This window comes from Manacus vitellinus, unplaced genomic scaffold (assembly GCF_001715985.3).
Source record: "Manacus vitellinus isolate BGI_N305 unplaced genomic scaffold, ASM171598v3 scaffold_8_pilon, whole genome shotgun sequence".
NCBI lineage: Eukaryota > Metazoa > Chordata > Aves > Passeriformes > Pipridae > Manacus > Manacus vitellinus.
The window spans coordinates 20866636-20890544 of record NW_021940864.1 but is presented as its reverse complement, the minus strand read 5'-3'; the positions used below and the strand labels follow the sequence as shown (position 1 = coordinate 20890544).

Below are 23909 nucleotides of genomic sequence, written 5' to 3'. Positions count from 1 at the left end.
CCATATGCTGCTGCCTGGAAAGGCCATTGGTTGCCTGATAGTGCTCCTACAGAACCAGCCTTAGCTTTAATTTCTGCACTTACTTTTCCTCTCAAAGGGCTTTGAAAAATCCTTTCCTTTTTTACTTATTTGGAAAATAGTAGCCTTCCTCATTCTTCTGTGCTGATGTGTTTCTAAGAGATTAAATGTCTTCCCTCCAAAAAAGCTGTCCATCCCTCCTTTGTCTTTCAAGATCTTCTTAACATGGGGCTGAACAATTGGTGTTCTGGCTCCTGCCTGCGTGCCACATCCTCTCACTGACTTTTAAGCAAAATTTAATTTGAATCTTAAATATCATCCTGATAATATCTGTAAATATCTTAAATAGTCTTACCTCACATTTACTCATCTTCTATTTCACAAATATCTATTCCATTAAGTCAATACACTGCTAGTGTGTAGGAAGAAATTCACATCCTGAGCCAGATCCTGTGCTGGCTGAATCAATGACAAGATGACTGTGGCTTGTAATGAGCTGTATATGACATGATGTTCTGAATTTCCACACAACTGTCCTTGCAGAAGGGATGACATTGCACCTGGTGGGTTTCCAGGTAGCTGTAAGGCCAAGAATAACCTGTATATATTACAAAGTTTTCCAGGCTCTCCCTGGGCTATCATGACCCCTTGACTATCATCACTCCTGTGACTCTCCTGTTAGAAGCTGTCTGTTTCTCTGGTTATTTTGGTACAGGGTCCATAGGAGATGAGTACCAACCTAAGAGGATATCTGCTAGTATCCATGCAGCTTTTTCAGGCTTTCAAGGATGTAGGATATGCCTGTCTTGGCCACTCACAGCTGAGATGGTACCATCACTAACCTGCTCTATCTTTTTTCTAGGGGCTTTATGAGCAGTTCACTGGTAGACATTCATCCAGCAATCAGAGATGACTCTTGTATTAGAGGGTGGCTACATAAACAGATTCCTTCTTGCTGGGAAACAGCACAAACAATTGTACTTTGGAGAATGTGGACAGTCACTTGTAACCTCTGGGCTCTTCTGGTGAAGTCTGTGAACGGTGGGACCTCTGATTCCCTTTAGATATGAAAGCCTCCAGAAGCATTCAGCATGATAATCTGAAAAGACAAAGATGGCACTTCGAAAACAAAAGCGTGACTTTAATCTGATGTTCATGGAACTCATTTATCAGAGTAGGATCACCACAGGCCACAAAGACAAGCCTTGCCTTTACATCACTGATGTGGAGAGGAGTTTTGGCTAGGCCCACTGGAAAGAGTTTTATACAGTGTAGCACAGATATTCCCAAAGGACAATGCTGGAGTTTCCTATCTAGTGCTTCTTAATTTCCCTCTACAGTAATTCACATTAAGACAATGGCAATTCAGCATCTAACCTGAAGATGGGAATCTTTCCATTGTATGTGGATCATCTGGTGGTATGAGCTACATGCTCCCAATTTATTCTTCATGGGGGATCAGGAGAGACATTAAACCTTCCATGGTCCCACGGCCTCTACCCAGATCTAGATAGCAGGTGTTCCCATGCATTTGGAGATGGGGTACTTGAAATAAGATTATAATCTGATGAGGCTGTCTAAGGAAATTCTGAAAGCAATTTCTATCTATTCATTAAATGATATGCTCTTGGTGGGGTTGTTGCATTCATAACCATGCTCCCTGACAGGGGCATGTGCTACTATGACTATAAATTGTAAACTGAGACGCTGCAACTCTAATAGCTAAAAGTCAGCCTAAAGTAGGAATACACATTGAGCTTCATTTGATTATCCTGGTGTACAAAACTAAAATAACTACAAGAAAACAAATTGATTTTTTCTGGGTTCTCCAGTATTACTAAAGCCAAAACCTGACCTGCATATATTAATAGTGGCATTGAATGTACATTAACCATATAGTATAATCAGCATAATTACATATCTATACACATAATAATATCGCCTAAATACTGCATTCATATTTTTCCTATCTTTAGAACATATAACACCAACAGAAAGATTTAATCACTTGGTGAGTGCAATATACTGAGTGTCTGATGCTGTCACTTGACAGTTTAAACTATCTAATCCTGTAGCAAATCAGTTCTCATTGTTTACCTACCATGGCTTGGGTTAATGCCATCACCTCTAAGAATAGCTACCCTTGAAGCCTACTAAGACATTTTAAAAGGCAGAATGCAACCATAGCAGAGACATGTCTCATGAGCAAAAGATGCTGTGGAAACTGTAGTAAATTATAAGTCTCTTTCTCCTCCTGTATTGTAGGAAATCTTAAACGAACTATTTGAGGGCTTTAGGAATGCCGTGCATTGCAAGTTTGGTCTTCTGTGAAGACTAATTTTGATTATGGATCTCAGTAGTTCCTCCATGTGACAAAATAGTTCTGTTGACACATTATTGTATATGGAGGGATGGGAGAATTATGTTGTCTTCAGACTCAGGTGGGATATTTTTGCATTTACTGCAAACTAAGAAATTGTTAAAATTTAAAATATTCAATTTTTTTAATTTTAAAACATCTAATCAAAAGTATCTACAATTGCTTTTACAAGTGTATTTCTTGAAGACTGATTTAGGTGCTTTTTTATCTCTTGGTGTTGAAAGGAGATTTGTTGCCATTATTTATTTACATTATGATCTCTGAATAATCAGATCTGTATTCAAAAAATATTTTGAGACAGATTGTTGTGGCAACTTTAAATATATGCTGTGGACAAATAATCCCTGTTTAAAGTTTATCTTTTTCTTTATATACTCATTATCTCATTTTCAACAGAAGAAAAAGACAGGACATGTGGTTCTGGAGGGAAACAAATGGACTTGGGGAAATTGCAAAAGATTCACCAGCTGGCCAGAGGAGGGAGCGATGCAGCCTTTCTGGCTGGTGAGATCAATATTTCGGCCTAAACTGAAATGAAATCACTATTTTGGGAATCTGCTTTTGTGCTATGAAATCTTGATTAATCCAATAATAAGAACAATAGGTTATATTTTACTCTGCTTTAAATGAAGACAGCTCTTATGAATCAGTAGGGATTCATAAGTACTAAAGGTAGTATAAGTGGGGCACACCCAAGTTCACAGCCAAAACTTTGATAGTGCACTGGGGATTCCTGACTCTCCCTGTGTTGAAGTCAGTGAATTTGCATGCAATAGGAGCTTTATGTATTGTGGGTTGTAAATAGTACACCAAGAGCATTAGTGAGATTTAAAGTCAGGCACAAGTACAAAGCAGAAAATAACCACAATTTTTTCTCCAGTTATGTCATAGCTTCCAGGCAGCATAAAGATAATGAGCAAGTTCCATGAGTATCTATATAGCCAAGGGAGTAATACTGGTATAGCACTGAGAGAAAAGCTTTTAAAACTGCTAATCTAATCATGTTTCTTAATGGGTAAAAAGGAAAGCTGGTGAACCAAAATTACCATGCAATTAACTTTGTGTTTATGTCAGAATTCATTATTACCTATTAACACTGCTGCTATCTGATCATAATTGATAACAGAAAAGAAAACATTTCATTACACAGAAATGGAGGAAATATTACAACTATGGAAGGACGGGGCTGGCTGTGGGGTAGAATAAAAGAAAGGGAAATGCAGAACTGTGTAAGGGAAAGAGCATCCATCTTCCAAAGTAATTAAACGTTATCTACTCTTCTAGTGTTTCCTTGGCTGTCATTCCATATATCTTTAAAGATGTAGAAAACCAAAATTATCACACATTCTTGTAACCTACAGATATTAATCTTGTCTATAGAAATTGGTACTATATTAAAACAGTTTTTCTGTTGGTAACTACTTTGTGTTCCAAGCAGCTGCCTTGCCACCTATGATCAAAATTGTCTGTTCAGCAGCAGAAAAAGTAGCAGAGATCTTTCTTCCATATCCAGTAGATGTATGTTTGAAGTAAGTTGGTTACAGCTAGAGGAAGATTTCTTGTTCTCTTCTGAAGACATACGTCTAAGTGACACCAATATAAAAGAATTTCAGAATTGATAGACTTGCTGGGAAATGGTGTATGCATAGCTGAGCTCAAGAGGTAACTTGTTGCTAATAGAATTTTGGCAGGGGAAAGAGTGGTTTGAGAATCCTGCTTCCAAAGCAGCCTGTTGGATGCTCTCTTGTGTTTTAATGTTCCAGATGGTGTTGCCTCTGTATAGGCTGTTCTACAGCTTCAGAGCCACAATTTACCTCCTTTATTCAATTCATCTGAGCTCTTGTCATCCCCAGAGCTCCCTCTCCTCCATGATATGTCACCCTGTCACCTGTTCCTAAACCACCGAGCCTGTGGCCATCATGGGGACAGTGAGCACAGCTAGCCCCAGGAGATTGCTGCCACTTAGACACTTACTAACCATATGGCCCTAGTAACATCTCTGGTGGTCACCCCCATAGTGGCAGAAGCAACAGTAATTTGATCTGATGAAGTGCTGTTAAGAAATAATGTGGAAATGAGACATGGCACTGACAGTGGCTTAGTCCTATAAACTAAGTTGATTTAGATAAAATTGCATTTTTTAGCAAGATACCACTCCAAAGAAAACATTTAGGCTTATTCTTATGGTGACAGCTTTACCTTAAATGGTAAAGGACAAGAGTGTATTTTTAGACACACCTTCCTCCCTTATAAGTGTGCTCAAGGGCTGTTTGAACTGATCACTTAATATAATTGTCTCTCTTTGGTCTGACATCAGGGAAGGAGGGTGGGAGAAAAATATCATCTGCCAGTGATAAATCATACACAGATATGTGTTAGGAATACTCCACCAATTTCAACACAGGGCTATGATATATAGCGAGAAGCCTGTCCTGCTATTTTAGCATTCAATCTCATAGCTCTTTAGACTTAATTTCAAAGTGTTTATTTGCATCATTGTTGAAATACTGCTTCCTTTCTAATCCAATAACTAATGCAATTGCTTAATTTTATGCAGTCCTTGGCCATGCATCTATGAAGCATTATTAGAACAAATGGAGAAGTGACAGCTGTTCGCATCAATAAGGTTAATGAAATGCAGAGTACGTTTACACATCCAGGTATTTCACCAACCTCCACAGCACTCAACAGGTCAAATTCAGCCAAGTGCAGTTTCTACCAAGTAGCTGAAACATCCAAGGAAGTCTGTTTTGTGGTTTAAACATGGTTGCATTTGTACACCAAACATGAGCTGATTTGTAAGCAGAACACAGGTGCGTGTAGATTGTTGTAGGAGCAAGCCTGGCATGGGTTTAAAATGTGGTGGGTCTGTAAAAGCTGGCATTAAGAAATATATAATGTCTATAGAAGGTAGTAAGAAAAAACACCGGTAAAACAAATGATGAAGCAGTCCTTTCCTAACCCTTCACCCAATTTAATTTATACAATCTGCCATGGTCTTAGATTTAAGCCTGGATTAAAGCCCCAGATTCAGAGCTGGGATAAACCAAATTCCATGGGACTTGTGCCCATTCACACAAAGACAGTTTGTTCCTGTAAAATAATGATGTGCCTTTCCACTGATAACTTTACCATTTGAATGCCAAGTGACAGACCAGAGACGCTTAATATTCATGCTTCACTTGATGTAAAACTGGCACCTCCAATAGCTTCTCTGCTCTGGACAGTTTAGTATATCATTGCAAACTTTCAAAAAAAAGGATTTGCCTTCAGCATTTTCCCTGGATCATTTCCCAATCATACAGTGCTCCCTAGCAGATGGCTACATCCCTCTCTACTACAGTCAACAGCAACTTCCTTCTTATATCCATAAGTGAAGCTTGCTGAGTTGTGACCACCCTGTGATCTCGCTGAGACACTGACGTCAGCAGGAGCCTACAGAGCTGTACGGCTCTGCCTGCATCAGTTAGAGGTGACGAGGATCAGGGATTAATAAATAGCTGGCAACCATGAGCACCAAACATTGAGGCGCAATCTATTGGAATGATTTAGGTTTTATTTTATATTTTTAAAAGCTTTTCTCACTCAGCCAAGCTCATTACCCCTACATTCTTCCTTCTTTGGCATAAATGTCGTAGGATCAGTTTGCATGTTTGTTCTGCCTAAGTGGGGCAGCTGCATCTAGTGCATTTTTGCCTATTCAGGGGTTTTCTTCTTTTCAGTTCAAAGTTTTTCTCCTTCATTTGGCAAGTCATTTAGGGGAAGCATAGATTTAAGGGTGTGTTTGCTTGTTTACTGTATGTACATGACAGAGCACTTATATAATTTTTGAACATTTACTTGTTCACTGATCCTATAGAAGATAACTGCACCTGACATTTTGTATTTCCCTGGTAGTTGATTTTCTGGAAAAACTTTTGAGATCATTAACATAAAGATGACAGAAGAAATTCCTGTGGTTCTTTTCCCCTTCAGCTCTCTACAGTAAAAGAACATCCTGCACTGCTTTGTTTTACAGGTTGATGGTTTCCTGACGCTTCTCTTTGGCCTGGCTAGCATTAATACCCTTACAGTGATCAGTGTGACTCGCTATATCAAGGGCTGCCATCCTGAGAGAGGTAAGGAATAAAGGCAAGTCCTATGCTGCTTTCACTGAACCTGGTGCAAATCTGTATTTCTCTCAGATTATATTAAATATAAATTAAATTAGTTGAAAACCAGGACATAATGCAGTCATACACATTGCAAACATGTTTCCGTAGAATCTTTCAGGGTTAACTCCAGTAAGAGTCAAATTATTACTATTACACTTGGGTCACCATGGGTTAAATTCATCTTGTGCCAAAGATACCATAGGTCCTGCTGACCCTCTGTATTCTTCAAAATACAACTTCAATTGCTCATAAGTGATACATCATCGTCTGGATCTGAAACAATGAATTTAATCTTCTATGAGATGATGTTTGGGAGGTTTCCAGTCAGATCCTTCATTCAGAAGGCTGCCCTACATACAAACATTTTCACTCTTTAGAGTTTTGCCAGGGTTTGCGCACAAAAGGCATCATGGACTGCTTCAGATGGCACTGGGAACATTCAGTCAGTGTGTCTTTCCTCCAGCTTTTGTAGCACTGTGCAGCCTGCCATCCCCACATGCCTCTCCAGCCTCCCCTTAGTGGACATTTTCACACCATGAGAGATGAAAATTACTCCTGCCATCCCCAGAACTGACCATGACCCAACTCTGCTTGGACCGTCCCAGTCTCCTGCTTGTCTCCAAGATCTGCAAAAGCATCATCACCACACTCTTGCACCCACACTTCTTCCTGCTCTAGTGCCCTGGTGATCTGTAACCTAAATATCTCAAACAACTCCAGTTCATTACTCTCTCCAGCGCTAGAAACCTTTTGCTCACCACTCTGTTTTTTTGAACTCTGTTTTTTATTAATCTTTGGTATAAACGCCTCTGTGAGGGCATATGAGTGTCCCACTGCACAAATCTAGTCTGAAATCCTTTACACATTTTCTATCTTGTGAAGCCTTCATCAGCAAGCCTATATAAACATGCCCATTCCCCTTTATACCTCTTTTTATGATTATGCTCACCCCAGGGACTCACTTTCACAGGATCAGTAGAAACTTTTCCTCAACATTTGCCCAGTGTCTTCCACCTGCTGAAAACTTTGACTTCCACTGAGAGCCGTATGTAATCTCTCTTCTTTATACCTGCACCTACCACAAATTTTCCCTAGTCTTCCTTTCACTGATCTTCAGACAATGTATGATCAGTTTTCATGACTTTGTTATGATTGGCTTGTACCATCTTTCAGGCAGGAACCTATTAAAATCTGCAGGTAAGGCACATGTAAATACAAAGGATACACCATATGAGTTTTTCTCTCTAATAGCACGAGTAGTATTAGGTGTAAAAAGAACTTCTGCAGGGAGCTCTTTTTTCCACAAGAAGTTCTTCTGCAGTTTGTTGTAATGAAAGACTTGTTGAAGTTAATTTTCAACACCAACTGCTGTTGAAACTGCTAGAATTTGGCTCTAATATAATTCTACATCTCCTATTCATTTCATATTATGAAGTCATTTAAAACCCATGTTTCTCTTTTGCGAAGCTGTACCACATATCCATCTGAGGGTGTGCATAATTTATGTTTGACTCTTGAAGAAATCTTAGAAAGTACCCAATATAACATTAAAAAAATGTTGGGGAGTGTTGAGATTGGTGGATGCACAAGTATTTCCCACATAAATGAAAAAATAACCACAGCATATGGCAACAGCAGGACAGAATGAATCATTTGTATCAAATGGCTAATGTAGTTTAAGCAATTTTCTCCTTTTTAGCAGGGAAAACCTTAAAGTACATGAGAAAATTCTCTGAATTTAGACTTAATTTATTTGTTTCTATGTAAAACTTAAAACACAAATGTTTTCTCTGTTTTACAAAATTGCAAAACATAAGTCTAACATAGAATTTGCTAATTCTGCAGTGCTCATCAAACTCATTGTCTCCTGCTTAAAAGCCATTCATTTCCACTGTTCAATGGCCTTAAACACAAGCCTGACAGATTCTTTCAAAATCAAGTTTTTCCTATGAATATGCATTTTTTGTCTTAATTTTTTTTAATAGCCATATTTTACTTATTGGGTGTTGGTATAGATGTACATTAAGATTTCAGAGATATGTTTGCTTTTCTAAGTACTATTTTCTGACAAAAGCATGCCATTGCAGGTCACTGCATCAGCAACAGCAGTATGACAGTGGCTCTGGTTCTCATTTGGGTAGCAGCTTTCTTCTGGTCAGCAGCTCCATTACTTGGCTGGGGCAGTTATACAGGTAACAGGTATCTTTCAGTTGTACTTATTTGGCACCTCTCCACTTAACTGAACAAACACACTTACCTTGCTTTCTTGCTGTTTGTGATAAGGCAGACCAACTATCAGTGAAACTAAGAAAATTATTCATCATGCATGATGTACTCACAGAGTGTTGCCTGCTTTAGTATCAGCTATAAAGAGGGTTTTTTTTTGAAGGTATCAAATGAAAGACTTGGATCAAGTGCATATTACCTATGAAAAAAATAGAGGCCAGAAATATTTGGCATGGTTAAGCAATGAGATAAAAGAAACTATCAAAAGACATCCTTCAAAAACTGTCAAGATTAGGAAGCTAGAAAAGAACACAAGTTCCAGCAAGTTAAAGTTGAAACTATAATAAGACAAGCTAGAAAGATCTGGAGAAACAGTTTGTTGAAAATATGAAACTAACATAGTAAAGGAAGAAAAAGATACTGGACAGTTTGTCAGTCCAAGAAAGGATTAGGGTGCAAGATAAGGCCATATCAAAAAAGAAGCAGGAGGGGAAAAAAGGAAAAAAATTGTATAGTGAACACTGCAGTAATTCAATGGCTAAGGGATATTCCCAGGAGAGAATATTTCCTCATGAGGAAAAGCTGGAGAAAATGTCTCAAATTAAGCCTCAAAAAATTCAACAAAATGTATATCTAGGAACAAATGGTAATGATACAGGAGTCCCAGCAACTGAAATCATGTGACTGATATTGTCTAGCACTTACCTGTCTGGATTCTGTAGGCTTCTGTATTCTTCGAGAAGTCACAAAATCCATGGGGAATTATTAAACCAGCTATGTGCATGTATCCTCTTAGTTATTAAACACATAAGTGGTGAGGTATCTCTGGGGCCTTGAAATATGGATGGGTGTGAGAAAAGCATCCATTTCTATGGTTGCTTAAATTTTCTATTCTTCACAAACCAATGGATCTTTGGTTTGAGACAAATTCAAACTGTTTATTAGACTGTTCCAATTTTGTGGGTTTTGCAATCTGGACATGACATAAACTTGGTGGGTTTGGAGGGGTAATTTTCTGTGTATCTTCAGGTGATCTGTGTTCTTTTTATGTTAATCTTAGTAGCTCTTCATTCGTAGAATGATTTCTGATGCCTGTTTTTGGCCTTAAACTGGAGCCAGGGACTTCTTGAGCATCACTGCCTTGTCAGGGTATTAAAGTGTCCCCATGGATTCAGTTTGTACTTTGAATTCAATTCCTTGACAGTGGTTTTCAAGACCACTTCTAGGAGTGCTTTTCCCTACTGAGACACACAGCAGTTTTATGTTCCTGGGCTCTCTGTCTCTAAACATTTTCTATTGAGGGCATCCATGGAGATGCAGGAGCCCAGCAATGGCAAGTCCAGCAGCAGGTACCAGCAGACCACAGCAGATTACACCTGGCTGCCTCAGGCTTCTCACTTCTGCACAGTAGCTGCAGTGGTCCTCAGGACCCCAGTGATTTTTGGGAATGCTACTTGTCAGTGCCCCTGTGGAAGGAGAAAACACAGTTCTGAATTCCATTTATCAGAAAAAGCATCAGGATTTTTCTTTCCGTGTCCTCTGGAGGCTGCCTTCATTCTTCAGTCAAAATTTTTCACAAAGCAGAAACACGGAATTAATCCAGATTTTATGGTTATACTTTTGAATTTTGAGGTCTACAGATGAAAAAGGCAAAGGAGATAGAAATCTATTTCTATTACTGAACACACCCAGACAGCAACACCTAGAGCTTTTGGTGATAAAAATACTGAGCTATTTTTTATGAGAATCGTAAAAGAGATTTTAATCTTTTGCTCCTTTAATTCATCCTGTCTAAACCTCCTATCATCTGTGAGGAGTTAAGGAATTTTTTTTCTCTTCAGAATTATCACTGGATGTTAGGGAGAGATCTGCTGCTAAATCATGCAGTCTTCACCAGTATTGTATCTCCAGGACCTGTTAATACTTGACTTACATAATTTTGGTTCATGCTTCATTTATTTGTAATTCAATCTGCTGCCATAGCTTTCAGAAAAAAACACTAGTTTTTTCCACTTAAAAAGAAAAATCCACAGTTCACAATCTGCAGAGAACCCCTAATGTAATAGAACTCAAGTTTTCTATCAGGACACCTTTACAAACACATCAAAAGGATCTAAAGAAGTCAATTGTTATTCATAAAAGTATTTAAACCAGGGACTGCACATTATTCCCACTGCCTTTTCCTTAAGTACCTGATCAGCTAGTGTCCCACTAGGTGTAGATCCTGCAGTCTGCCTGACTTCATTTTTAAAAGTATGCAACTCTGTGTTGCAGGACTGTGTTTCCCATTTAGCTAAAGCTCTCCTATCTTTTGAAGTAGTTATATTTATATAACATAAATCTTAATCATTAACTGTATCAATTTTCTTTCATGGCTCTTGCTGCCATAAAAGCTTCATTGCCTCAAGAAGCCCTAATGTTTTTATTTCCTACTTTGCTATGTAAGTAGTGAGTTTTTACATTTGGCATATTGCATCTGGAATTCCTTGTTATGCTGTTACAGTGATCATTTTAGGAAGTTACTATGTAGAGTATTATGACAAATAAAAGTAGGTATCACTCAAGAGTATCAAACCTACTGAAAGACCACTCTTTTTTTTTTTTTCTGGTAAAGTATCACAATTTTCTATCCTAAAACAACAGTTTGTGCATTATGGATTTACACTGGAAATACAAATTGGACAGAATGATAATACACATTAAAACTTGTTACAGTCTAGCTGGTCTTGAAAAATTGTTTTTGTAGGAAACAGAGTTATGTCTCATTAAATCAGAAAGACCAATCTATTCTTTAGTGCTTAACAGAAGAAAAATTTAGCATTTTAACTGAAAAGTTAGTGACTCAAAAGCAGATAAATACTCTAAAAATGCTCACCAACCTATTCTTGCTTTCCAGATCGCATGTATGGCACATGTGAGATAGACTGGGCGAAAGCAAACTTCTCTACAATCTACAAGTCCTACATCATCTCCATTTTTATCTGCTGTTTTTTCCTACCTGTCACAGTCATGGTCTTCTCATATGTGTCAATTATCAATACTGTCAAACTAAGTCATGCATTAACAGGACTGGGTGATCCCACAGACAGACAGAGGAGAATAGAGCGAGATGTCACCAGGGTAAGTTTGGCTTTCATGTTGGTTGAGATCTACCTTAATGAAATCCGTCTTTCCTAAAATTGGTCTTAATTAGAACAGAAGACAACAAAACCAATCAATTGCATTTCATTTTGTTATAACCCCTAGTGACAGTCTGAACTCAGTGAAGAATATGAAGTTTGTTTAAAGCTTCTACTGCATCAATTGGCTAATATTGGTGTTACATCTCATGTGAAAAATAATCTAAATATAATTGGAGTGGGTTATATAGCACAAAACCCAAAAATTTGCTTTGGCATATGCTGTTTTCTTTCAGAAGTTACATTACTTCTGAGCATACTCAGAAGTTAGAGTGAGGTTTTCAATTTACTTACCATTTACTTAAGTCTACTGGAAACCTTCTGCATTTATATAAACATACAGGGGAACGTAGCTATTTTCATTCCATTAGATGAGGTATCGCCTAACCACACCATAATGCCAAAATTCAATATATTGAAGTCAGGTCTGCCTGAACTCATCAGAGCAAACCATTTGCTTGCCTGTATTCTCCTGTAAGCCATACCCTCAGGGCTACCTGAACATTTCCCTTCTGGCCAAGTGTTCAAGCTACTATTCCCAGTGTATTGTTTCTCTGATGTAGTCTTCCAGAATAGATTTAAGACTATTCTTCTTCTGTCTTTCAGGTTTCTATTGTCATTTGCACAGCCTTCATTATTGCGTGGTCACCATATGCTGTCATCTCTATATGGTCAGCCTATGGTCACCCTGTGCCCAACCTTACCAGCATCCTTGCCAGTTTGTTTGCAAAGTCTGCTAGCTTTTACAATCCCATTATCTACTTTGGAATGAGCTCCAAATTTCGGAAGGACATTTTCATCTTGTTCCATTGTGCCAAGGAAGTCAAGGACCCTGTGAAGCTCAAACGTTTCAAAAACCTCAAGCAAAAACAACCACAGCCTTCTCAGAAAGAAGAGAAGTATGCAGCAGAAATGCACCCCGCACCAAGCCCTGATTCCGGGGTGGGAAGTCCAACCAATACCCCACCTCCAGCAAAGGGGGAAGTGTATTTTGGTGTTCTCGATACACCATCTAATAACCCTGATATTGAATGTGATAGATTGTAAGTTTTGCAGCTACTTAATACATACACACTTTCTGTTCAGGAAGACCCTCTTCAGATTCGTGCTTGAGTGACTTCCTAATTCCCATTCCATCTGTTTCTTGCTATAGCACTGATGACTATGCAACTCAAGCAAATCAGATGGCAAAGTGATATTTTCCTTCTATGTAGGTACAAAATGCTACAAAGTATGTTACAATGTGGGCAGCACATCCAGTGCCAGAAACACTTGGTTTTCACGTGCGTGCAGGAAAGGAAAGACTGACTTGAGGAGAGCATTAGCTAGCAAAAATAACTAATATGTTCCTATCCAATTTTTTTCAATTCCAGATTACATTTCCAAATATGTCTTTTGCTATTTGACAGTTACAGCCATAGAAGATTGTTTTAGCTCTGTGGTGCTGCACAGCCCCAGCTGTAGAAGACGGGCCCTCCCGATTGCTGTGGAGCTGCTGCAGCTCCAACAGCTGCGAGGGGCAAAAGCCGTGTTCTCCCAGCAGAGCCCCCAGGCATGCTTACTGTGGGGCTCCCAGGCCCCAGGGACCTCACAGGACTGTGTCCAATCATAGAATGGTTTGTGTCGGAAGGGATCTTAAAGATCATCTCATTCCAAACCCCCTGCCATGGACAGGGACACTAGACCAAGTTGCTCCAAAGCCCATCCAGCTTGGCCTTGAACACTTCCATGGATGGGGCACTCACAGCCTCTCTGAGCGACCTGTTGCAGTGTGTCACCTTCACAGTAAAGAATTTCTTTCAAATATCTAATCTAAGTCTACTGTTCTTCATTTTAAATTCTTTTTCCCTTGTCCTATCACTTGTAAGAAGTCCCTCTCCAACTTTCTTGTAGGCTCCCTTCAGGTACTGGAAGGCTACTGTAAAGACTCCCGAAGCCTTTTCCAGGTTAAACAGCTCCAACTCCCAGCCTGTCTTCACAGGTCACCTTCATAGGTCATCGCCTGTGCCTGACTCTGTGTGTCTCTATGCATAGATCCTGACATTTTCTGGTCACTGTAGTCTGAGCAGTGGCTTCATACTTTTCCTCATTGGTTTGCAGAATTATTTCCACCTCCCCTGACCTTCCTGGTGAGCAAGGCCTGGCTGTAGCACTCTGATTCAGGAGAGTTGGCCTTTAATTTTACTGATCTCTCTCCAAACCAATTGTTTTTCCACCTGACTATAAAGTGGAGCAAGAGGTGTTGTACAGGCAATGAAACTAAAACTGATATTTAAGTTTTAAGAGTACTGATGAAGTGTGGCATCAGAGCTATTTACAAAATATAATCCAACACTTCACTGTTGCTTCTAAAGAAAGTTTTTGTACCTGCTTATGGGTAAAAAGTGACTTTTAGGTAAACCCAACTAAGGAGTGATTAAGGATAGTGATATAAATAGCTACACTGTAGGCCTAAATCAACAGCCAGACTATCAGATGTTAAAATATCCGATTATTTTGAATTTATTTTACAGAATCAAAGTGAGAAGGTATGTCTTCATAATTCCTCATCTTCTAAGTTAGCTGCATACTCAAAGACTTCTCTAAGAATATCTCTGTGTTAGCTGTAGAAATTGCGAGTTCTTTTAGTGCCACTTGCAAGTTAAACAAGGGGGAAAGAAAGAAAAATAAAGAAAAAAGAAAAAGAAGAAGAAGAAGAAGAAGAAGGGAAAAAACCCTCAGCAGCACTGTTTGCTAACATCTCTCCTATTTATGAATTTTTGGAATCTCGCTGTCTGGGTGTGCTGAAATGTAGTTGTTTTGCTAAAGTATGTTTTTCCAGATGTGTTTCTTGGGAAAGTTACAAAGAGAGCCCACCTTCATTTCCCCCATTACTCTATTCATCTTGAGAAAATCACCTATGTTTTGAAGTTAAAAACAAATAAACATTATAAGCAGCAGTGAGGAACTGTGTTTTCTTTCATGGCCACAGATCTGAACTACAAGAGTATTCATCTTTGTGGAAAATTTTGAGATATGCGTGCTATTTCATTACCATAAATAATTAAAAGCAAATAAGTAAACAGTTTGCTTTCAGATTAATGTGCTGCTGTAGCTGCAGAAATAGATGAAATCATTTAGGGCAAAATTTTGTAACAGCTGGATGAAGCGAGGCTGGGCTAGCCAAAGCTAGCACACAGTTTTGAAAGCTTGTTGGTGTTGCACGAAATCGACCTTAGTAACCATGCTGGACTGAGACTTCTCACTAGTGAAAGTTTGGGTTTTCCTCTAAAGAAAGAGAAGTGCCATGCGTCCCCATCGCATGAAGTTCTCAGAGATAACCACAGCCACAGGTGTGCTAGACACCTGCCTATAGGCACCCTTTGTCCATAGGTGCCAGGCTGGCTTTTAATCTGTGTTTCTGCTCATTTACAGATACCTAGAGAAAATTCTTGCCCTGCTGCGTTGTAGCAACACTGTTGACCTGCAGGATTCAGACTCTGACATAGAAGGATGTGAAAAGAGCAAGAAAGAATGCAGAGCACAAGGTCGTTTCTGAGAGTACCCCCAAACTCCAGCTGAAATTTCTGCTACTTCGTACACCACTGAGCACATGTCGTGAGGTTAGACTGGGGTAAGAGGAGGGAGTAGGAAAAAAGCCAGAATAGGAGCAAAGCAGAGGAAAAATACGAGGAGGTAAACCAGATAAGCAGGGGAGCAAGGGGCCAGGAGCCAAAGGATGCATACCTGCTGAAAGACAGTTGGGAACACCCAGCACAGAAACCAGGGAAGACTTCTCTCCTGCAAGGCTGACAGCTACAGTCCTTTGTGGCTATGTGGTAATACCACAAGACTGCATATCTGTAGAGCACAGTATCTGGTTTCACAGGTTTCCACAAGGATGGATGTCTTCGCAGACACCAACATGTGCTCCAGGTTCAGTAACAGCAGGAGCACGTTTGTCACTAAAGTTACTCAGGTTGAAAGCTTCCAACCCTAAAGCATCAGTGCCCTGTAGCTGCACCCACAACACCAGGAACTGGTTGAAGGCAGAAAAAATTCGAGAATCCATTACTGGAGTGCAGGTAAGGGAATGTGCTTCAGCATTTTAAGTGTGGGAATCAACACAAATCCATTTGTAAACACATTGCCTGTGTCCTGCATTTCCTCCCCTTGTCTCTGGTTCCACATGTACCCAGACAAGGCTGGACCCTGCTGCTGCCTCCACAGAAGGGCTCCTCAGACTGCTGAGCCAATGCTGCCACTCGAGAAGGAGTAAAGAGCTTGGCAACTTGAGTCAATCATCTAGAACTAAATATTCTGAAGGAGATGATGGGACTTTATGCTTTTATAATTAGCAAGAATGAAGTATAGTGCAAACAACACAGAGAGTCCTGGAGTCAAATTACTCCTTCCCATAACCTTGCTGCTCCTCTCAACCTTGGATTTTCTTTTACACTGGGTGATTTTTAGCAGCAGAGACGTAAGAAGGCTATTGTCCTCTGACACTGTGGTGGTAAGGATGCTTCTCTGGAAAACTGCAGCTTTGAACACTCTCCATCTGAGATGGTCTTAGAAGGGAGGTCCCACTCACCTTGAGGAAGCAAAAAACTACCTGTTCCCAATGCTTTCTCTTTAGAAACACTACGTTTTTACATTTTTCTAATGCAAAAACTGATGGGTGTGCCAAAGGCAGGGCTAGTATTCATATCCCATTTTGTGAAGGCACACAGCTGGCAGACACCAAGGGCTTCCTAATAGGATCTAGTCCTTCCTCTACCTCAACTGTCAGCCTATTTCAGTGTATTCTGTATTGAATGGCTTAGTGCCAGCCTGCACAAATGAAATCTCATATCTATTGCTAGTATCCAAATGGTCTCTTGTCATGAGGTAGGAAAACAATATTTAGATCTTTCTCTCTTTGGCATAGGAATTCTGGCACGTAGGCTCCTTCTGTCTCTCTTGCTCAGCCCTGGATATTACTGTGAGATTTTGTAATTGTTGGGGTTGGTTTCATATGTGGCACACTAAAACAGTAGCATCATCTGGGAGAAGGCAGAGGGCTAAGTAATTCTACCATTTTCAAAGGATGCTGTCAGCATTTGCTGTTTTATTCCAGCAGGATCTGAGACAGAGGTTAGCCCTCTCCTACCCTAGATGCAAGGAACCCATCCTTGCTACCTGTTCATCATCCATTTCCATACTCACAACCCTTTTGACATTGCTGAAGCACCTTGGCAATAATTATGTGCACGAGCATAGTAAAGTCACCCTGCAAAAAGCTTGAAGCCCCTAAGCCACCCTCTAAAATATGTGTTTTTCTACTCTACATGTTCCTTTCCAAACATTTCTCAACTGTTTTCATTAGCTATTGATTAGTACACTCAGTAGGTGAGTTCTTAATGGCCACACAATTAATGTGTATCAAAATTTCATCATATCTTGCTTATTTCTTATCATTATTATTAATAATTATCAATATATTAGTATTATACCATAATAGGTAACTGCAGTTATTAATCATTGAATGCAATTATTAATAGTCACATGTACAGCTTGGCCTTGAAAGTGGATTACCAACATCCCTTCCACTGACACAACCTTTTCAGCTGGGCCACAGAGTTCAAATAATTAAGTTAATTCAGGATTGCTTCTGTTCAATTTCCATGTTTAAAAACAGCCTTATAGTAATCCTTTGTTTATTTATGCCAAGAAAACCTTTTGGGCCCACATTTCCCCTGCTAGTATTTTTGCCAAGCTGAAAATCTTTTAGGGTGTTGGCACATTGAAATACCTAGCAACATTTCTTAATAGCTTTGACATTTCCAATGGTAAGGTGAATAACTCGAGTGTGTAGTTGGAGGGAGTGGGCTAGCCTACTGCAGTCCAGTCCCTGCTCTCAGTGCTATCATGCGTTTTTATCTAATGACTCATGTAAAAGTATTTCTTGTAGTATAGACCAGAAAACAAGAAACTCTCCACCTCCACTTAAGACGGAGTGTGAACTATTACAGTGTGAACTATTCAGGCTTGCACTCCCTTGCACGCTCTCTCTCCACCCCTATAAATTCTCCATTCTTTGCTGCACAGACTGACGAGATAAGAGAGATTCGGAGTACACTCATCCAAACATGGCCTATGGTTTAGCACTTTCCTCAGGAGAGACAGATGGGGAAAAAGCCCCTCCCTGTAGACAGAGCTGGACAAGAACCTTGTTCTCCTGCTACCCTGGTGAATGGTCTCATCTCAGGCAATAATGAAAAAGCTGGGTAATGCCACCACATCTGTATTTTCAACGATTCTGAAGATAAGCCAATCTGGCAAACCAGGTTCTCTTGCCATGCTTGTGTCCCTCTGCCTGCCTCTCAAATTGCTAAGATCTTGGAATCTGAACCTTCTCAGTATATCAACAAATGCAAAGGATTTTTGCAAGCACTTTAGGAACTCTGCAGACTGAAGTGAAGGTGCCTACAGGGTCAAATGGGTCTGTGTCTAGTTTTGGCCTAGAGTGCCTAATTCCTCTCTGCAGCAAAGACTCCCCGGTAGCTGGACCCCAATCCCCTCCTGCATTGATGATGTAGGAATATGAAAAGCTAAAATCTTGTGCAATTAGGAAAAAAACCCTCCAAGGCCTCAATGATCAGCATATATTCCTGCTTTCTGAAAGATGATACTTCAATTATTCCAGATGAAGCAGGCTAAAACTTAAAACAGGATCTTTCCCAGAAGAACAGAATAAAGGTACTACTAGATACACATACACACAGATCTTGCAAGAAGCTTTGTGCCTAGAATACTCTTAAAAATCTTCATATACCCACATTCAGAGAGGATAGCTAAGTGAATTGCATTGACTGCAGGAGAGAACAAGAGTCTGTTATCTGCACCTATGTTTTTACCCAAATATGTATTTAATACATACCTCTTAAAGTACTTTCTTTTCTGGGTTGGATTATTTTTGTATCATCATAAAAAGGAAGCAAGACTACATTCTTCTTGATGTGCAGGAGAAGCACAAGAATAAATTTAAGATTCAAAGGATGTCCAAATTTTACTATAATAGAAACACAGAACAAAAAAAAATTACTAAATGGAATGTAATAAGGCATTGTTAATAGAAAAAATGGCCACACTGAATAATAAAAATAAAATAAGAACTACCAGCTGTCCGTGCCAATAATCATCATCTTTGATGCTCACTGAATGAGACAAAAGCCCTCTAGGGACAACAAACACACAGCATTTAATTATGTAATAGGATGTAACCTAGTAAAAGGGAGTGGAAGGACTTACAAAAAGCACTGCAATAAAAGCCCTCCCTTGCCGATATTTGACAGCCTTCAGTAGCCTTTGACACTGTACACCAGCCAGCATGACTGCTGGGAAGAGCCACTGCTAGAACAAATCTGGAATGGTCCTGCAGGACACATCTACTGGGGTCCAGCACAAGGTCCGTGAAAGCTGTCCGTGCAGGCGACACCTCTGTGTGTCACATCTGCCACAGTATTTGCAAACTGAAGTGTGAAGTCAAGAATAATGTTTGGCAGCACAAATGAGAGCGTGAGCATGTCTTGGTGATGTGGCCTAGCCAAGTCTTACCACAAGCCAAAGATAAATTTCAAATGAATCATGTCTTATAACATTCAAACAGAGAATTGGGAGAAAACCAGTGATCTTAAAGCATGCTACACACCACTGATAAACTGCTGTACAAAATGAACAAAACTAACTTCTCTGAGAACAAGCTAGCCTGGGAAAACATGTAATCTATACCTGGATTTAAAGGGAATGGAAAAGGGGCTTTAGCTCATCCTTGACTGGTACCATGTTAACTGGCAATCCAGCCCTCAGCTTCCCTTGCTAAAAGGCAGTCAAGTACAGCAGTATTATTGTGTGTACCATAAGAAAAAATCATTCCAGACAAAAGATCACTTCAAGAATTTGAAAGTTTAGGTCTTAGCTCCAGCAATGAGACCCATATCTCCCCACAATTTGGAGGAGCTATTATCAGACCTTTCCCCATCCTTGGAGTCATGGCAAGGGAAAACATAAGCTTTTGGAAAACTGATACACTTATTCTTTCAAAGATGCTACACATTCTTGGCAATAAAGTCCTTCTTCACTGCCTGACTATCAAAGCACAAGAACACCTTAGCAAGTCAAGGAAGACTTGGATTGGGTACGCAGCATATAAAAGGACAAAGAAAATGGGCTACCAGGGCAGTAAAATTGTTATGCGTATCTCATATTTCACTTTTTCCTGGGATGACACAACGCTACTGAGGGATGCAAGGACCAGTGGTGTAGCATTGTATAGTTGCCCTGCAAATTGCTCTCATGGGTTGGCAGACTGGGAGTGCAGGTTAGACCTGTGCCTGGGAAGATGTTGCCTCTTTGGTGAGCTACAGTACTGCTTGAAATGGCTGTTTTTTCTTTGGGAGACAAATGTCACTGCTAGAACTTGGCCAAATTCACAAGAAAACCTTAAGCATTTTATCTTCCTAAAGAAGTCAGAGCTTTTACAAGGGGTGAAGCACATGGGCTCAGAAAGTGTGGGGAAAGGTGATTGTTAGAGGGCTGTGAGTAAAGACCTGAGTAGCACTAGAATAACTAGACAGGTATGCCTGCCAATAAAGGAGACAGAAACTTTGACATCACTACTTGGAATTAATAAGAGGAAGGCTCTATCAGCTTCTGGGCTGCAGCTAAATGCTGCAGCATTTAGCACACTTGAGTCTTCCTTAAATCAGTTTAGACCTCCTGATTGCTTACACTGCAGTCGCTACTGGGAAAATGGATCATCACCATGGAATAATGAAACATGGGGAGTTCCCACAAGGAACTCTTACTTGTTCTTCCTGTAAAGGGCCCTTTAAATATTTACCAGGCTAGCAGAAAAGAATAGGTCTAGCATATGCATCAAAAAAACACTATTGAGAGTACTCTCCCTGAAGTTATTCTGCAAAGACAGTATGGATTTTGTAGCCTTCCCTCCTTTACAAGTATATGCAACAGAAATTAAGCTAACAATACTAGTTATATTGACACAATCTATACCTGGGAGGATATTTCTGGCCTTATAAAATTATATTCTCCAAATAAGACTCAGGCAGTGAATCCGCTCAATAACTTAAGACTTTTCCCTAATGTCTCCATCGGCAAAATCTGGAACTGTACTTCACTCAGCAAGTTCAGTTGCAGTTCAGTGGGCACAGTCATGTCTAAGGATGCTAAACATATGGTCTCTCAGCTGTAGATCCCAAAAGTTTTTAATGAAGATGACATGCCTCAGCTGCCTCTAATCCTGGAGAATTTGATTGCTTTCTGAATGGCAGAATGTACCCAAAGCACTTCTGCCATGAAAAAATTAGGTTTATCTTATCTTCTAATATAGGATCTTACACAGTAAGCAAAATTATTGTTTGGGAAGTCACAGTCATTAGAAGTGTTGAAGTTATTTTCTCTACTTAATCATAACAACAGGTTTACTTCATCTGTTGGTCTCACAAACTTGCAGCATCTCACTGACCTACCCAACTTCCAAAGAGCAGAGGTGTCCTGCTGTCCTAACCTACAGATGACTCTGGGAAGACCTCATTTTGAACTGATCATTTTCATTATTTAGATTAAGGGCAACACAGCAAAGAAAGCTTTTCCAGACTCCCACAAGAAGACCAGCTCATCCCCTGTAAATCCCTGTATTAGCCCAGGTTACAAACAAAGATGAAAGACCAGACAAGGCAGCAAGGGGACATGCTTCCAGTTTCTGGCTTCTATCCAGGTACCCTTCCTTGACACCTGGATAAACCCAGCAAGGATTAAGTATGCTCAGCAGGGCCAGGAAACTAGCCTGTTCTGTGTTGCTGGTCTACCCCTTCAGCACTGTTTTGACTTAGTCACAATTATTTCAGTCTTTGTTAACCAGGCGTGGGTTGATTTGACTTGCTCAGCAACAAGTTTAAAAAACAAATAATCCAATTAATGAAAGAAGCAGAGTGTAAAAGTGTTTGGAAAGGGTTGGGAAAGCCAAGTGGAGAGCTGGCACGACACCCTGGTGGGACATCTCCCTCCAAACAAGGGTGCACAGAGACCCCTTGTTAGCTCAGTGGGGATAGCAGCATGGCTCTTCTTTGAACCCTGCAGGCCTCAGGACCGTGACACATCACTGGGGCTCAGCAAACCAACACAACAAAGCCCTGTATGCCATGCAGATATAAGGCTTGCATATAAATAAAATCCGGGACAAATACTAATATTTGCAACTGCTGCCCACTTCTGATCTACGACTTCTCAGCAAGGGCTTATATAAAAATTCCCTCTAGCTCATTACCCCAGCTTTCATCAGGCAGCAACAAAGAAATATCAGAAGTTATTTAAGAGTATATCTTTATCCCTGAAATGAGCGCTTGTGCTTCAGCTGAGGTGGGAGTGGGGAGTGGGAAGAGGAAGATTGAGTAGGAAGAGAGAGATTGAGGAGCTGTTCACAGTTATTCACATTGCAGCCATGGAATATATGTGTAGGGCTATTCATTCAAAATGTTGCCATTGATAATGGCATTCAGCTGCAAAAATCCCTAAATATCATTTAGAGAGAAACAACAACTCTGCCTGCCTGGAGTGATAAAAATTCAGGTCTTTGGTTCAAATTCCTTGTACGGATCGCTCCAGTCCTGACCCTCACTGTGTAAAACCTTGTGATTAAGAAGCTGTCTGACTGCAACAAACCCCACCATGGATACTTTCTTTCAGAAGGGGTCATCACAAACCTTATCCCTTCTGGAAGTGAGAGGAGCACATGGGCAGGACAGGGATGGTGAGGAGGGCAAGTGCTGGCATTTCTGCCAGCCCACTGGGGTCTGTGTGCCCAGAGTCGCTCTTGCATCACTCTATACATTCCTTGTATCCACATAACAGGGCCACCAGGTACACCCCCAGCACCTTCCTGCTGTCCCATTCCTCCAGCAGAACCCCAATTTTCCCCTATATCCCCCACTCTCCTAGCAGCAGCACCCCCCAGTCTCTCTCCTTTCCTTCCCAGTTAAACTCAACCTTACCAAAACATGGGATGCTCTACCTTCACAATGTGTATCATCTTTCAAGGAAGGTGTTTCCAGGACCTGGATCCACAAAAAAGAGGTTTATATGGGTGCAGCACCACCCAGGAGTTACAGGAACCCACGTATTCCCAACCCATACTGAGATTCCCCCATTACCACACAAGGCCATGCAACCTTGTTCTCCCCTTCACTAGTTGTCTCTCTCCTAGAAATTTTGCCTCCCTAAAGGCAAATGGGTCTCTACAAGAACAGTGGGCAAGGAGACCCTGGAGGGGGGCCAAGCCACCACCACTCAACTGGGAGAGAACAGTGTAAGCCCTTACATGGTGAGCCTGTGTTACAATCTGCTTAAATATTGCAGAAAGAACTTTCAGATTTAAATATTCCCTTGAGCAAAATTAAGACTCATACAAGTTATCTGTTGATACCAAAACTGTTTTTATTAATTGCTAAGAGATGCAAAGAGAAAGAGGAAAAAAAATAAGAAAAGGCTGGAAAATGCTTAAGATTACTTTTAGAAGCAGAGAAAAGATACCACCAAAAACTACCTTTCCATCGAGCTGATCTGTGGAGTGGGGGGGAAAGAGAGAAGCAGTTTTCTGCCTTTTTTTTCCTGTCTCTGCAGCTTTTCGATGTTATCTCTTTAGCTGCAGGGGGTCTTTTACAGTTTTAGTCCTCTGGAATGCAGTCAGGATGTGAGCTTCGCTGCTCACACCAGGCCATGTCCCAGGCCGTGCAGAGGTCCTGGTCCAGCCGCACCTCTCGGCCCTCAGAAATATGGTCAGGGTGGAGAACTCACGCAGGTGGCACGGTGGGTCTCAGTCCACTTCAATACGGCAGAGGTCCGGTCTCTGGTGACAGGCAGGCAGCATACAGTGGCAGAAGAAAAGGTGAGGGCAAGATGGGGGAGAGACTC

The 23909-nt window shown here is 40.4% G+C and overlaps 1 protein-coding gene across 1 annotated transcript in view; it reads left to right on the top strand.

Moving 5' to 3' along the window:
* The window catches only part of LOC103765802 (opsin-5), a 28811-nt gene extending 15612 nt beyond the window's left edge, over nucleotides 1-13199 (top strand). Inside the window, exons 3-6 of the mRNA XM_008932764.2 lie at nucleotides 6417-6516; nucleotides 8640-8744; nucleotides 11675-11898; nucleotides 12564-13199. Coding sequence (XP_008931012.1) covers nucleotides 6417-6516; nucleotides 8640-8744; nucleotides 11675-11898; nucleotides 12564-13004 — 870 coding nt within the window. The 3' untranslated portion in view covers nucleotides 13005-13199. The remainder of the gene's footprint in view (nucleotides 1-6416; nucleotides 6517-8639; nucleotides 8745-11674; nucleotides 11899-12563) is intronic.
* Nucleotides 13200-23909: the final 10710 nt, after the last annotated feature.